Source organism: Rhincodon typus, chromosome 30 (assembly GCF_021869965.1).
Source record: "Rhincodon typus isolate 14 chromosome 30, sRhiTyp1.1, whole genome shotgun sequence".
NCBI lineage: Eukaryota > Metazoa > Chordata > Chondrichthyes > Orectolobiformes > Rhincodontidae > Rhincodon > Rhincodon typus.
In genome coordinates, this window is record NC_063361.1 from 9,040,342 (window position 1) to 9,058,054 (window position 17,713).

Genomic DNA, 17,713 nt, shown 5'->3' on the forward strand with positions numbered 1-17,713 from the left:
GGCCAGGCAGCATCAGAGGAGGAGAAAAGTTGGCGTTTCGGGTCGGGACCCTTCTTCAGAAATGGGTTTCTGAAGAAGGGTCCCGACCCGAAACATCAGCTTTCCTGCTCCTCTGATGTTGCCCGGCCTGCTGTGTTCCTCCAGCTTCACACTATGTTATCTCAGACTGAAGCAGCAGCAGTTCTTACTATCTCTATATAAACACAGGTTTTCTCTTCAAATTCCTTTCCATAAATTCATAGATATTTTCAATCAACGTCTTCGGACATGTTATTGGCACATCTCTCGTGTAGATGGGACTTGGACACAGGCTTTCTGACACAAGACATTTTCCATTCATTTATAACATTAGATAAACCTTCCTACTTTAGTGACAGTTTGTTAACCTTTGATGCATAACGGGGAATGTTCGCAAAATGATATTTCCAGCCTTCAGACATGCCTCTGTGTTATGATGAATAAATGTCAATGATCTGCGCAATCCTGTTAAGTATTTTCGCAATAGATCAGTCAGTTCAAACTGTACATTGGAATTGAAGTGCAAGTGATTAAACAATGGCTATACCAGGGGTCAGGAATCAGAGACCCTGGGAACTGAGTTGGATTTGAGGGTGTTGGATTTCTAATTAGGGGAATTCCAATCCCAATTCGGCCTCTTAGACAGCTGCTGGAGATCAGACAAGCAGGACTATTGACCTTTCCCTTCAGAACGAGGATTGCCAGATCAAACCTAGATTGCACAAAGTATTGGTTAGAGAGATTACCTTTGAGCTGTTTATTTCCAGCTGATTGCACGACTGAAGTGAGACTGATCTTGTAGCAGCAGGCCTGTGAAATCTGAGACTTGTACAGGTAAAGGAAGCAGATCAAACAGCTGGAATCTGTAGGACCACTGCTCATGCACAAACTTGACCAGCTTTCAGAGGCCCATAAATGGCCACCATCTGGAATTTGGTTGGCACCAGCACAGCACTGACTGGTTCAGAGCAGCCTACATTTGCAGTGAGTGTCTCAAAGTGGCATTAGGCCTCTTTATTTAAATATGCAATTGGTCTAAAGCCTGTTTGATGCACAGTTTCTGGAAGCCTCTTTACCTGCCATGAATAATATGGTAGCTGGCACAGTGCCCACCAAATTCAACGTGTTGGCATCTGTCCATGCCTGTGAATTACTGCAAGCTCTGCCTGTTTTATTGAGTTGCAAACAATGAACCTTTGAACGATATGGAAAGCTGAACAACTGTCAAGTGGGTCAGTTAAGCTTGCATGCAATGTAATTGGTTGGAAATGCAGTGCCTTTAAGCAACGGTTGCAAACACAGTGTGAAAAACTTTACTGATTGCAGGACGGATAACTATCTGTTACCATCATGAGAGATTTAGGTGCAGTGAGGCTGAATCATTGAAATGTTTGCTATTTCATATGCTCAAGACTGAAAAAGGTGTTGATAGAATTTTAGCTTGCTCTGTTATCTTTGCTTGGTATGATGTACCTGAGAGCTTATTCTTTAAAAAACTGAGAATGTCTTCAATGATCTAATTTGGAGTGGAAAATCAAACCAGTGGCATTTCTATAAGTGTTTTAATTTCATTAAAGTGGTCCATGGTGTTTAACAGAAGCATAAACAAACAAAATTTCACTGCATAGGAAGTCATAAGGGTGTGAATAGGACAGATGACCAAAAGATTGATAAAAGAACAACAGATGAACATAAGAAAAGAAATAAGAAGTAGGCCACCTGGCCCTACAAGCCTGCTCTGCCATTCAATAAGATCATGGCTGATTGTTTTTGTGGACTCAGCTCGACTTACCCATCCACTCACCGTAACCCTTAATTCCTTTACTGTTCAAAACTCTATCTCTTTTTGCCTTCAAAACATTCAATGAGGTAGCCTGAACTGCTTCATTGGGCAGTGAATTCCACAGATTCACAACCCTTTGGATGAAGAAGTTCCTCCTCAACTCAATCCTAAATCTGCTCCGAAACAAAAGTAGAAGTTGCTGGTAAAGCTCAGCAGGTCTGGCAGCATTTGTGAATAAAAACATCAGAGTTAATGTTTTGGGTCCGGTGACCCTCCTGAAGAAGCTTCCTTTGTTCCTAAATCTGCTCCCTTTTATTTTGAGGATATGCCCCCTAATTCTAGTTTCACCCGCTAGTAGAAACAACCTCCCTGCTTATATAGAACATAGAACAGTACAGCACAGTACAGGCCCTTCGGCCCACGATGTTGTGCCGAACGATTATCCTACTAAGATCAAACTACCCTGCATACTCTACATTTTACTATCCTCCATGTGTCTATCCAAGAGTCGCTTAAAAGTCTCTAAAGTATCTGACTCCACTACCACTGCCGGCAGTGCATTCCACACGCCCACCACTCTCTGTGTGAAGAATCTACCTCTGACATCTCCCCTATACCTTCCACCAATCACCTTAAAATTACGTCCCCTCGTAATAGTCATTTCCACCCTGGGAAAACGCCTCTGACTATCCACTCTATCTATGCCTGTCATCATCTTGTAAACCTTTATCAAGTCACCTCTCATCCTTCGCTCCAATGAAAAAAGCCCTAGCTCCCTCAACCTTTCCTCATAAGACCTGCCCTCCAGTCCAGGCAGCATCCTGGTAAATCTCCTCTGCACCGTCTCTAACGCTTCCACATCTGTCCTATAATGAGGTGACCAGAACTGAACACAATATTCCAAGTAAATATCTATCTATTCCCTTCATAATTTTATGTTTCTACAAGATCCTCCCTCATTCTAAATTCCAACAAGTATAGTCCCAGTCTACTCAATCTCTCCTCATAAGCCAACCCTCTCAACTCCGGAATCAACCTGGTGAACCTTCCCTGCATCCCCTCCAGTGCGGGGACATCCCTTTTCGAGTAACAAAACCAAAACTGTACACGGTACTCCAGGTGTGGCCTCACCAGCACCCTATACAGCTGCAGTGTAACCTCCCTGTTTTTGCATTCCATCCCTCTAGAAATAAAAGATATTCTATTTGCCCTCCTAATAACCTGCAAACTTTTTGTGATTCATGCACAAGACTGCCCAGGTCCCTCTGCATAGCAGCATGCTGCAATTTTTCACCATTTAAGTAAGGTGGGTCAAAGCAGCATAATTGGTTTAATACCCTATAGCTAAGGAAAGGACATAAATCCATTCCAGTTTCCGATGTTCAAAAACCATGACCTGCTACATGTGTGTAGATACTCAGTCGACGCCAACACTTTCCTCATTATGATATCTTCTATTAACCACTGACTGACATGGATAGGGTGTTTAAATCAAGTTGGTATGAGTTACCAGATCAAAACTAGTGTTCATTGGAACCATATGTAATAATCCCAATAATGAGAATACTGGACAAGCAAAGATATTTGGATGAGCTGGTTTGATAAATCAAAATATTGTAAAACTTAGATTGCACAGGAGAACCGAAAGTAAGAAAATAAGTGAGAAGATGCCAGGATTAAATTGAAACTCGAGAGTGCCTTTACCATATAAACTTTAACAAAACATAATGACTAACTGGGTACACTGAATAAGTAAGATGATGATTTTAAACAATATAGACTTCTAACTTAAATTAACAAACTTAAACCCAGGTTAATCTGTTTTTACTGTAGCTTCATTCTGATAAACTTTCAAATATATTCATACTCTGCAGTGCAGTTCTTTTATATCGGGGTATAGCTGAACGGGTCACAGTTCAGGCCTTTGGTATATACCAATATAATTGCCTTGTCCAATGGTAGGCATCACTGATGATCACATGCCATAACCCAGGTGGCACATGTAGGCACTCCGTTTCTGTCTATGCCACAACTGGATTTCTCTTTACAGAATTGGGTTCTACCCAATTCCCTACAATTCGCTTTTTCTCTCTCTAAACGTATAGAACTGAGATAACAAACACGCAGAATGATGGAGACACTCGGCAGGTCTGCCAGCATTTGTGGAGAGACAAACAGTTAAAATTGCGAGTGTGGTATGACTTCTTCAGAACTGAGTTCTTCAGTTGAATCCAACAGACTAGGCCTCCACAGCCTCTGAATCATCTTTCTCCTCACACCAAACCAATTGTTATTTTTGTCCAGAATATATCTCCAACCTCAGCAATTATCTCAATAGTTCTGGAATTTCTTGCTTCTAGATGTCTCTCAGTTAGGTCAAAAGTCCAAACTGATTGGTAAATATACACAGTAGTAATAAACCAAACCAAAAGTAAACAAGTTTTCACTTTAAACTGAAACCAAAACTCAACATTATCAACCTTTAATATAGCTCACTGTGCAGACATTTATAACAAGTGAAAATCATAGAACGGTACAACATCAGTTACTAGTGGTGTACCTCAAGGATCTGTTTTGGGGCGACTGCTGTTTGTCATTTTTATAAATGACCTGGATGAGGGCGTAGAAGGATGGGTTAGTAAATTTGCGGATGACACCAAAGTCGGTGGAGTTGTGGATAGTGCAGAAGGATGTTGTAGGTTACAGAGGGACATAGATAAGCTGCAGAGCTGGGCTGAGAGGTGGCAAATGGAGTTTAATGCGGAAAAGTGTGAGGTGATTCACTTTGGAAGGAGTAACAGGAATACAGAGTACTGGGCTAATGGTAAGATTCTTGGTAGTGTGGATGAGCAGAAAGATCTCGGTGTCCATGTGCATAGATCACTGAAAGTTGCCACCCAGGTTGATAGCGTTGTTAAGAAGGCGTACAGTATGTTAGGTTTTATTGGTAGAGGGATTGAGTTTCGGAGCCATGAGGTCATGTTGCAGCTGTACAAAACTCTGGTGCGGCCGCACTTGGAGTATTGCGTACAGTTCTGGTCACCGCATTATAGGAAGGATGTGGAAGCATTGGAAAGGGTGCAGAGGAGATTTACCGGGATGTTGCCTGGTATGGAGGGAAGGTCTTATGAGGAAAGGCTGAGGGTCTTGAGGCTGTTTTCGTTAGAGAGAAGAAGGTTAAGAGGTGACTTGATAGAGACATACAAGATGATCAGAGGATTAGATAGGGTAGACAGTGGGAGCCTTTTTCCTCGGATGGTGATGGCTAGCACGAGGGGACATAGCTTTAAATTGAGGGGTGATAGATATAGGACAGATGTCAGAGGTAGGTTATTTACTCAGAGAGTAGTAAGGGCGTGGAATGCCCTGCCTGCAAAAATAGTAGACTCGCCCACTTTAAGGGCATTTAAATGGTCATTGGATAAACATATGGATGATAATGGAATAGTTTAGGTTAGATGGGCTTCAGATTGGTTTCACAGGTCGGCGCAACATCGAGGGCCGAAGGGCCTGTACTGCGCTGTAATGTTCTATGTTCTATGTTCTATGTTCAAAGAAGGTTATTTGACCCATCCTTTCTGGCAGCTTTTTGAAAGACCTATCTGATTTGGCTTACTCTCCTGTTCTTTTTCCCATACCCGCAAATCAGATACCTCTGAATTCCCATAGTCAGTATATTTAGATGGAGGGGAACAAATTTGGAGCAAATTAAATCCAAACACAAATATTTCTTAAAGAATTTCGTTTGAACAAAAAACTTTTTTTATTTTGTGATCAGACCTCACCACATACAACTCAATAAACAGTCACCTTGCAGGAACAAAACCTGAATTGCATGAAACAACATTGTATTTAATGCAGAATAAAGCTACTTCACAAATGATGTTGAGAGAACTGGGATCTTTTTCATTGCAAGATTAGCTTAAATCAATTCATCCAAGCCTGGCCTAGAGATCTCAACCAGTCCTCATTTCAGTGACTGGATCAAGACCACGTTCAGACTTGCAATTTGCTCAATAAATGTAGAGCCGGAAAAACACAGCAGGTCAGGCAGCATCTGAGGAGCAGGGAAGTCAATGTTTTGGGCCGAAACCCTTTGTCATCCCGAAACATTGACTTCCCTACTCCTCGGATGCTCTCTGACCTGCTGAACTTTTCCAGCTCCACATTTATTGACTGTAGCTTCCAGCATCTGCAGTCCTTACAGTCTCCAAGCCTCAGACTTGGCATAGAATGGGAAATCTGAATTTGGAACCAACATACGACTTGGAGCAAGTCCAAGTCTGTGTTGGCGTTGCTGACAGAAAGTGCAGGATTGAATCTATACCAACAGGTTTTAGGAAATAGACAGTGAGACAGAAAGTGAGAGAAAGGCCCTTTGGTGTCCTCAACAGTGATCAAGAATGAGAACATTGGTCGATTACTTCCTGGCTCAGGAAAGCTCTATCAATCTATACAGATTACTGCTGTTGCCAAGATCAATAAACCATGGACTGAAATTTAGTTCATCCAGTCTGTATTCCTCAGGCAAAACTGGATTAACAGCCAGGGAGGGACAAGCATTACATCTACAATCTGGTGTTAAAGTGGGACTGATATTTGTAATCATTTTAAGCTGCCACGTCACAATATGTCAATGACATACTGCATTTTAAATTTTATAATTATTCTGAATATCATTTTAATAAATACAGGGCTAGTGCCTACGATGACTGAAAATAATGATGACACAGCTATTCCTTTCAAGAAAGTTGCCACATCAACAAACACACCAATTAAACCTCTGGAAGGTGAGCAACAATTTTTTTAAATGTTTGAACAAAGTCAAGGGTTTGATTAGTTTGAAAAATAAATTGTTTTGAAATGTGGGTTGAAGACACATGCACCAAGCTTGTCCAATCATTCACTTGTGTAAACATCATGTTCCCTAAGGAAGTGCATGTCGGAGATGAGCAGCATTGCTGAAAGCACAAGTAAAGGGTTTTGCAAAGACAATTTAACATAAAATAGCGCGCGATAGTGCTTTCATTTCTTATTAGCAATCAGGTCAGCTTTAACATGAATGACTTTACTATCGTTATACTGGTTGATTGTAAGTATTATGAGCTGTCAGAACCCACAGTACAAGAAACATAGTTACCCACATCCATGACTCGAGGACACTGATGGATGTCAATACACCATTCAGGAGCTGGAACATTAAGCTCCTTTTATTGTTACTGTCTGGAGTGGGATTTAAATGCTGTCAATTCATGGCTACGTTTTCACAACTGAAGCAGGTAACTTTAGTCAGACATGTTTCTGACATGCACATAAACTGACCTAATGCCGAGACTGGTTTGATTCTTCTCCACACGAGAATTCGATGTGCTCCTCTTTCTGTCTCCGTCTGCTTTACCTTTGTGTCTGTATCTTGACTTCACTCTCCAGCTCCTCTGTTTGTTGCTCTGCTGTGTCTGTAGATCTTCTTTATACCTGACAGCCATGTGGTTCCTGCTGTTAACTCCTATCCTGTGAATTCTACTTCCAAGTCAGGCATTATCAGGTCACGTTGATCACTATTTATTCTTATCCAAAAATATTTCAATCGATGACTTTACAAATGACGCAAAGACTTAAAAATCCTTTTTAAGCATTCTTAAAAGCAATTAGAGATTCCCTAGACATTTCAAAAATGAAGAAATACCAGATAACAATTGTGGATTCTGCAGGTCCTTACATTGCGAGAAGAAGGAAATTCTGAGAGACATTAGAATTCACGGAGCTTTAATGTTTCAATTCTCTTGATCAGGGCATGCTGATATATGAGTTGTTTAATTAATTTGGGGACAAAGAGTTACATAATAAAATTTCTTAATAATTTAGATATTCTATTTTTATACGAACGATGGAAGCTCTCTCATTGCAAGCTGTATCTTTGTGAAAATCTTCAGGACAGCACTCCCATTAAGTGATAATCAGTCATTGAGGTCCATAATAATACACTTGAATTAATTTACAGCTTTGTTGGGATATTATGGAAATGTAATTGTGCTAATGATTCCTCTTTCAAAATGTCACTTTGGTGTCCCAAACCTTCAATTCTTGCCCATAGAAATTACAAGTCGGCCTGATGTACCCCTAGAGAGTGATGCTACATTGGATAACCTGGAGACCTTTCTAAATAAGCTGCATGCTAAAGGTAAGCCTGATATCCCCTATTCATTTGAGCTATTATTCTGTTTGTAGCCCTCAGGGAAGCCAAATATCTAATAACAAATTAGCCATTAATGGCAACCCCATTTGTACTGAACTTTGGGACCTGAACTACTTTCCACACCCTGGTGTAATATTACAGCATACACTCTCACTGTTCAGGGATAGTGTTTTAAGTATTTCAGTCTCAAATCATTACCTGAGGCTCAAGCAGTAACACAGAACTCTTTATTCTCATTAACATGGTGGAAGAACTCTTGGCTGAGACCCAATTGTTTATTGGAATGCCTGGTAAAGCTATCCAAGCTTGGGTTTACATATGAACGCTTTGTTAATTCAGAGTTGTGATGCTGTTTTTTCAAACAGCATCAATGAATGTGTCCAACCTGTTTTATCTAAAACCCCTATTGTAATCACAGTTTATCTAATTACCAGCAGAGCAGCTTGCTGGAACTAATATGCTCTTTAAGATATAATGGAAACCTGTGTAAGCACAAGAATTTCTTCACTCCCTTCACATTCTGAATCCCATTCAAACCATGTTGCAGTGTATGGGTGAAGGAAGTTGAATTGCTAGCTTTGTTAGTTTATGAAATCTAGAGCCAATTGCTCTTATTTCACTCTACTCCTGTATGTCAGATTCTTCCCCAACATAAAGAAGGTGACTTTTCAGATTTCTGAATTTTCTCCCCATTTAGAAAATGGTCTATGCCTCTATTCTTCCTACCAAAGTGCATGACCTCATACTTTCCCACATTGTATTCCATCTGTTACCTTTTGGCCCACTCTCCTAACCTATCTAAATCCTTCTGCATCCTCCCGCCTCCACAATATTACCTATCTTTGTATCATCTGCAAACTTAGCCAGAATGCACTCAGTTACTTCATCTGGATCATTAATGTATAAATTGAAAAGTTGCGGTCCCAACGCTGACCCTTGTGGAACACTACTAGTCACTGGCTGCCATCCTGAGAAGGACCCTTTTATCCCCACTCTCTGCTTCCTGCCAGACAGCCAATCTTCTATCCATGCTAATAACTTGCTTCTAGCACCATGAGCTCTTATCTTACTCAGCAGCCTCCTGTGCGGCACCTTCTCAAAGGCCTTCTGGAAGCCCAGGTAGATAACATCTGTTGGCTCTTCTTGGTTTAACCTGCTCATTACCTCCTCAAAGGATTCCTAACAGATTTGTCAGGCATGACCACTCCCTGATGAAGCCATGCTGACTTTGCCTGTTTTACCATGCACTTTCAGGTTTTCAGAAATCTCATCCTTCACAATGGACTCCAAAATCTTACCAACAACCGAGGTCAGGCTAATCAACCTGTAATTTCCTGTCTTTTGCTTTACTCCCTTCTTAAACAAGGGGGTTACATTAGCAATTTTTCAGTCCTCTGGGACCCTCCTTGACTCCAGTGATTCCTGAAAGATCATCACTAATGCCTCCGCTGTCACTTCAGTTATCTCCTTCAGAATTCTGGGATGTACTCCATCTGATACAGGTGATTTATCCACCTTCAGACTTTACAGTTTTTCTTGTACCTTCTCCTTGGTGATGGCTACCATAGTCACCTCTGGCCCCCAACTCTGTTGAATTTTCGGTATGTTACTCGTGTCTTCCACCATGAAGACTGACACAAAGTACTTGTTCAGATCCTCCGCCATTTCTTTGTTCCCCATTACTACTTCTCCAGCATCATTTTCCAGCAGCCCAGTGTCCACTTTTGCCTCTCTTTTGCCTTTTATATATCTAAAGAAACTCTTGCCATCTTCTTTTATATTACTGGTTATCTCACCATCATACTCAATCTTCTCCCTCCTTATTTCTTTTTTAATTGTCCCCTGTTGGTCTTTGTAAGCTTCCCAATCCTCTGGCTTCCCTCTGCCTTTTGCCACATTATATGCTTTCTGTTTTGCTTTTGTGCTGTTCCTGACTTCCCTTGTCAGCCATGGTTGCCTCGTCCTCCCTTTAGTATGTATCCTTTTCCTAGGGATGAATCTTTGCTGTGTCTCCTGAATTACTCCCAGAAACTCCTGCCATTGTGGTTCCACTGTCTTTCCTCCTAAGCTCATCTCCCAGTCATTTCTGGTCAGCTCCTCTGTAGTTGCCTTTACTCAACTGTAATACCATTACATCTTATTCCAGCTTCTCCCTCTCAAATTACAGAGTAAATTCTATCATAGTATGATCACTGCCTCCTAAGGGTTTCTTCACCTTAAGCTCCCTTATCAAGTCTGCGTCACTGCACAACACTAAAAGTAGAATTGCCTGTTCCCTACTGGGCTCTGTCACAAGTTGCTCCAAAAAGCTATCGTGTAGACATTCCAAAAATTCCTTTTCTTGCGATCCACTACCAACCTGATTTTCCCAATCCACCTGCATATGAAGTCCCCCACAATCACTATAACTTTGCCTTTCTTACATGCCTTTTCTGTCTTCTGCTGTATCTTGCGCCCCAAATCCTGACTACTGTTCGGGGGCCTGTTCATAACTCCCCTTATGGTTTTATCATCTTTGCACTTCCTCAACTCTACCCACACAGATTCTACATCATCTGACCCTACATCATTTCTTGCTGTTGATTTAATTTCATTTCTTACTAAGAAGGCAACCCTAACCCCTCGGCCCATCTGCCTATCTTTTTGATAGGATATAAATCCTTGGATGTTTAGCTTCCCATCCTGATTCCCTTGCAGCCACATCTCCGTACTGCTCACACATCATACCTGCCAAATTCAACCCTTGCCACAAGCTCATTCACCTTATTTCGTATACTGCGTGGATTCAGATACAACATCTTCAGTCCTGTATTTACCATTCCACTTCTCATGGTCATCCCTTTATCCGCTGTGCTTGAAGTTTGATTCCTGACTCTTTCCAAACACTCTGTTCTAGTTTGTGTTCTGGAGACTTTAATAAGCTCTCCTGAGTTCTCCTTTCTTTTCATTTTCTTCATACTTTTCCATGCAGTTGAATCCACCCCCTTGATGTTAACCTGTTGCTTTGTTTCCCATTGGCAATTATATGTCTGGGAGCTTTACCCTTCTCTTCCCCCCTCACTTTCTAGTTTAAAATCTTGTTGACCACCCTGTTTACCCTTTTCACTAGAACACTGGTCCCAGCTCGGTTCAGGTGGAGACTGTCCCAAAGGTACAGATCCCTCCTGTTCCAACACTGATGCCAGTGCCCTGTGAAAAGGAACCCCTCTTTCCCAAACCACTCTTTTAGCCACGTGTTTACTTCCGTTATTCTCGTGTCCCTCTGCCAATTTGCACATGGCTTGGATAGTAATCCAGAGATTATAACCCTTGAGGACCTATTCTTTAATTTAGTTCCTAATTCCTGATAACCCCTAAACAGGTCCTCTTTCCTAGTCTTGCCTATGTTGCTTGTTCTGACATGGACCACAACAACTGGATCCTTTCCCTCCCACTCCAATATCCTTTCAAGCCGGTCAGAGATATCCCTTACCCTGGCACCGGGCAGGCAACGTACCATGCAGGACTCTCGATCTTGCTTACAAAGGATACTATTTGCTCCCTAATTATAGAATCCCCTACAACTACCACTTGTCTTTTTGCTTCCCCCCTCTTGAATGGCCTCCTATACCATCGTGCCATGATCAGCTGGTTCATCCTCCTACAGTCTTGTTCCTCATCCACACAGGGATCCCTCTAGCTGCCTCACTTGTAGTCGTACCTTGCTGTCTCTGACTACTGACCGAATTTGAGATACTTAATCTACCATGTCCTACTGAAACAAAGCATCCAGGTAACACTCCCCCTCCCGGATGTGCCGCAGTGTCTGAAACAGGACTCCAGCTCATTAATTCTGAGCCGAAGTTCCTCCAGCAACCAACACGTGCTGCAGATGTGATCCCTGCGGCTTGCAATGGGATCAGCCAGCTTCCACATTGTACGGCTACAGCACATCACCTGCCCAGCCATCTCTACTTAGTTAATTAATTTATTAGTTAGTTAATCCCTAGGTAGTTAATCAATCATCCATAAACATCGATTTCTTCCACCACTAATGCTGACTAGCAGCCGGATGTACTATCCACAAGTTGCACTGCAGAAATTCATCAAAGATCCTTAGACAGCACCTTCCAAACCCAGGACCACTTCCATCTAGAAAAGCACCACCAAATGCAAGTTCACCACCAAGCCAATCACCATCTTGACTTGGAAATATATCGCCGTTCCTTCACTGTTGCTGGGTCAAAATCCCTCTCTAAGGGCATTGTGGGTCAACCCACAGAAGGTAAACTGCAGTGGTTCAAGACAGCAGCTCATCACTACCTTTTCAAGGACGATTAGAATATGCAATAAAACACTGGCCAGCCAGTGATGTCTATGTCCCACGAGTATTAAAATGACTAATTGTGGGGACTTTTTATGTACAAATTGCCCCGTTTCCTTCATTTACAATAATGACCCCACTTCAAGAGAAATTCATTGATACTGAAATGCTTTGGAACTTCTTGAGGTGGTGAAAGGTGCCTTGAGAATGGAAATCCTTTCTCTTCATGTTGAGCAATTTGCTAGGGAATGCAATCTGGTCACCTAGATTCCATGGGGTGGAATATTCCCCTCCCTATATATGGTGAGGGGAGTTGGCAAGATGGGGAAATAATTTGGTGAGTTGGCCCTGAAAAGAAACTCACTACTTCCTCACCACCATTACAAATAAATGCCGGGTGAGAAGATCCATGGATGACTTTCAAAACTGCCCAACAATTACAGCCCTGAAGTGGTCAATTTAATGGTCTCGACTCATCACCTCCCTGATCACCTACCTCCCCAGCAATGCAGAAAGAGTAGCATGTTTCCCAACTGGGAAACCATGACGACTTGCCTGCTGGGTTAGGGAGGTGCCTCAACTTACTCCAATCTGGTGGCAATGGGATGCCATGACGGTGGGCAAGGGGGTGGACTTTGAAAGGCACCTCCTATTCTTGCCTCCCATCTCCTCTCCCTGTGACCCCTCCCCATGAGAAGAAGAAGGAAAACAAAACTTACTTCCTCGATGCAGAAGTAGTGGGCCTAGACCAGCAGCCTTTAGAATTCAGAAGATGGCTTACCAGTGCTTCGAGATCTTGGATAGGGCAAGATACTCTCTCTTTCTCACTTGCCATCTCTTATTGAGCTGACTGATGGGCGATCCAGTGAGGAGTTATATCACCATTGAGACAGTACACCAGGCTTGACCCCTCTCTTAGCTGATTTATTGGAAAATCACACCCTAGGTTTTGGTTTGAAGCTAACTATATGCAATCTTTATCACAGCCACAAGTAACTTGGAGACAACAATCACAGTGACAGAGCAAACAGTGAAGGAAGTGATGAGACCAGATGATGATGATACCTTTGATAAATTTTACAAGCACACTCCCACTGTTCTGACATCCAATGTGCTGAAAATCGAGGAGAGTTTTGATGCTATTTTTGAAGCCAACACTCCAAAGTAAGAGTTAAACTGTGAACACTGGAAGGGATTTGCTTTGAAGTTTACGAACGTTAGACTTTGTTTGAATTTAATTCCTCGACTCACAAGTGTGATCAAGCTTGAGGGAACATAATGCAGAGAAGAAAGAATGTGACAGAAATAATAACAGCAGGAGAAGGGACAAGAGGGGTGCAGGTTTAGGTGAATTCAGGACTAAGTCAGGAAGTGTTTCCTCTCTGAAATAACTGCACTGAGGCTGGTATCCCATCACCAAGTCATCTTTATTTAGATGTGCACAGTACATGGGCTCTGACCAGCCAGCTCAAAGCCAGTCCCTGGACTGAGGAGACCTTCTGAATCTCCTGTTTATATCTCTCAGCCAGGGCTCCCTGATTGGCCCAGGTTAATAACCCCCATCAAGGATCTTATAGTCAATGAGATCCAACTGGCCCTGGTTTCAGTCACAACAATCTCGGTATGGAATGGACTTCCAGATAAATGTGTGGAAGCACAAGTCCATTTTCAAGCAGTTGCATTCTGTGCCTGGTGTGGGATCTTCCTGACCCAATGGGGCTTTCATCATCCATTTTATTTTGTAAATTCATGGGATGATGGTAATATTGGCCAGGCCAGTACTTGTTGCCAACCTCTAATTCACTATGAACCGAGTTGCTTACCAGGGCCATGAAGAGTCAATCCACATTACTGTGGGTCAGCCAGGAGTCACATGTAGGGTAGACCGAGTAAGGACAGCAGATTCCCTTCCCTAAAGAGTATCAGTGAACCAGATGGGTTTTCAGTGACAGCTTCATGGTTAACATCACTGAAACCTGTTTTTAATTCTGGATTGTAGTAATTAACCCACCAGCTGCCTTGGTGGGATTTGAATCCACAGTAATCTAGGCCTCTGGATTGTAAAGCCAGGTACAGAAAGAGACTGTAACCTGCTAGTCTAGGTAACTTGTCGTACAACTGAAGTAAGCTCAGTGAGGCAAATGCTCTGTTTCATGTTTTTGACATTCTCCTGTGTTCTTATGAATAAAGGTGGTGTAGTCGTAGCTCCTTAGTTTTTCAGTCATGCCCTGTGAATCACAATGAGCTGCTAAAGTCACCATTATAGGTCCAGTGTTAGGAAGGAGAGTTTGAGTTTTGTTTAGTGACATAGATACTGGTCTTCTCAACAAGAGTTGAGGAAAATCTATCTGAAAACTGAGGTGGGAGACAGTCTGTTGAGAAAGAGAGAAATTGACTCATACTATAGAAGTACAGGGCTCTTGTAATTCAGTGGTAGTGTCCCTATTTCAGAGCCAGGAGGCCTAGATTCAAATCCCACCTACTCCTGAGGTGTGTCATATTACCTCTGAATAGGCTGATTAGGGAAGTATCTGTAGAACCTGTGAAAGCACAATTTGAAGGCCAGGCCAATGACTCCACTATGTAGCAAGTTGATCATTTTTAAACCTATCCATTCTTTCAAGTTTAGGCATTCTCCATTGTATCTGTGTTTGCACATCACATATGGACATCACTTGGTTTTACATTAATTTAAAAAATACAAAGAACTGTGGATGCTGGAAATCCAAAACAAGTACAGAAATTGCCAGAGAAACTGTCATGGGTGCTGTATTTCAGACGAGCCATTAAACCAAATCTCCAGTTCTTCTCTCAGGTAGATCTAAACGATCCTGCAGGCACTTTTTGAAGAACTAAGGAGTTCCATCCAGCCGATATTTATCCCTATCAGCATTTCAAAACAGTGTGCAAGATCACAGTAGGTCAGGCAGCATCCATGGAGAGAGAGCAAACTAACGTTTCGAGTCTAGATGACTCCCATCAGAGTTCATGAACTCGAAATGTTAGCTTGCTTTTTCTCCATGGGCGCTGCCTGACCGGCTGTGGTCTCCAGCGTTTTTTTGTTTTCAGTTCAGATTCCAGCATCTTCAGTAATTTGTTCCTTCCTCTTTCAAAACAGTGTGTCTGGTCACTAGGACATTGCCGTTTGTGGGGCTTTGCTGTGGACGCATTGGCTGCTGCATTTCCAGCAACTCCTGCTCCTCAAAAATTACTTGTATTTACAGCACTTTGAAAGAGCCTGTGGCTGTGAAGTGTGGTGTATATTTGCAAATCTTTAATTTACATTACATTTAGCAGGCGATGGGGACGACAATAAGATTCAATTCCAGGAGATGAAAGCACCATTTTACTTGAGTTGATTTGTTGTTGCATCACCAAAATGTTGGCTAGATGATGTAAAATAGAAAATGCAAAAAGATGGTAATAGCCCCTTCAGGCTAGTGAAGAGAATGAAACCATTACTCAGCTGACACTGAGCACAGTGCAGAGGTCTTCCTCGGGATTTGAGTTGACTTTCTGTTTTGACTTCTTGCAGACTGACCTCCGAGGTGGCGGAGCACAAGCGAGCTGTGAGACCCATCCGTAAGACACAGTGTTCTCGCAATCCCCTGAGGGCGCTGGCAGCTCGGGAAGACATCCGCCAGGAGTACACAGAACAGCGTTTGAATGTGGCTACAGTGGAGGTCAGGAGGATCCAGACTGAGCGAAGTAGGTTGGAGAGGTCCTCTCTGCCAATTCACAATGGGAGCAGTGCCTACAATTCATGTGTCTATTCACGATGTGAATTAGGAAAATAATCTTTCCCAGTTTTAAAAATCTTAATTTAATTATTGAAAATAAGTTAGTTCTCCTGCACTCAGGAAGTTTGGCTTGCTTTTCCTTGTTGCAGTACCTGAGAGTGGTGGATCTGTATTGTTTCTGTTGGATATTTGTTGACTTTCAGTTATTAAGAGTGCTCTGAAACCATGACCCAAGTAGCTTTCAATGAGCTTGCTACGTGTTCCCCTTCAGTCTTGTTTGCCAGCAGGCTAGTGATTGGGAAGTGACCAGATCTAGCCATCTGACTTAAAATCACAATGTCACAAACTCACACATTCTCAAGTATTCCTAATATTTCTGTGAGTATTTCTAATAATTCTCCTTCCCAATAATAAGTAATCTTAGTGTGATTTAATGTCTCTCACCTCTCAATGCTGCACAAACTTCATTCCTTTCTCTCTTGCTGTTTAAAGATGCTGCAACTTTGCAAAACAAGTAGACAATCTGACCGTTTCACCTTTTTTTCAAGTAGGATAGATTAAAATAGAGATCCAGTTGGCTACTCTGAGGTTCAGATTAGCAGCAGAGGCACAGTTTCAATTCCTGCTCTGTCTGGGGTTGACTTGAGACCTATTTCCTCACACTGTCCCTGAGATAGGAAGAGCTTGGAAAAATTACCACAGACCAAAACTGCATAGGAAAATAGCTGAGGATGAAGCATCAGCTGGAAATCAGCCAAGGACCTACCTACTTTTGGGCAGAGTACTCATGGGATGGGATAAATTAAAATAATCTCTATTGTTTCTGCTACAGTACTTTACATTAAATTAAAAATATAGGGAGATGTGCTATAATGCGATAGTTGCATTCCAGTGCAACATCGTGTTACAGAAAATCGCACTATAGAAATAACTGGGCCTATGGGAAAAGTGGGGTTAAGAGCAGACCACGAGAAAAGTGGAACACAAAGGATAGCACTACTGTAAGCAGCTGTTCAGACAGGTTGGTCTGACTGTGACAGTAGCTTTACAACCGTTTGAAATCAATGATGGTGAGGCTGAGCTTAAACTTCCGCCACCCCTACAACCCAATGTATAATGAGCCAGCACATTGGGTAAGGCTTTCCCTACCATGGACCATTTGCTCCTTCAGGATATCATTCACCGGGGTTACTCTGGAATATTAAACAGGAATCAATGCCAAGCCAGCTGAGGATAGCTGATGGTCAAAGTCGGTTTCAGGAATGTTTTTGAGAAGGCGAGAGAGGTTTACTAAGGAAATTGCAACACTTTGGAGTTGGGCAGCTTTGAGTTAGGCAAGTATGGTAGAGCAACGCTGGAATTGAAAGAACATAGATCTATCAGAACGAGATTACAGAAATCGAGATGAGTAATTCTGCAGAGGATTCGATAACAAGAATGAGAATTTTACAATTAAGGGTTATGGAGCAAAGATAGGTAAATGGAATTGAGGTATGTCTCAACCCTGACCTCCTAGAGCTTGCTTGAAGGCCTAGTCAAAAAGGGTGAAGGGCAGCATCGACAGTAGAGCCACGATGAGCTACATGATGCCAGCCTGAGCACAGGTAGATGACAGTAAACTGTAGGCAGTGTCACCCTCCGATCATTATCATAGCCTCTTCCATGTCCTCCTT

General features: G+C 42.2%; 1 protein-coding gene across 1 annotated transcript in view; it reads left to right on the forward strand.

Moving 5' to 3' along the window:
• Window positions 1–17,713, forward strand: part of LOC109915964 (supervillin-like) — a 156,739-nt gene that overhangs the window by 89,813 nt on the left and 49,213 nt on the right. Inside the window, exons 13-16 of the mRNA XM_048614388.1 lie at window positions 6,496–6,591; window positions 7,896–7,982; window positions 13,287–13,464; window positions 15,836–16,008. Of these exons, the coding sequence (XP_048470345.1) occupies window positions 6,496–6,591; window positions 7,896–7,982; window positions 13,287–13,464; window positions 15,836–16,008 (534 nt within the window). The remainder of the gene's footprint in view (window positions 1–6,495; window positions 6,592–7,895; window positions 7,983–13,286; window positions 13,465–15,835; window positions 16,009–17,713) is intronic.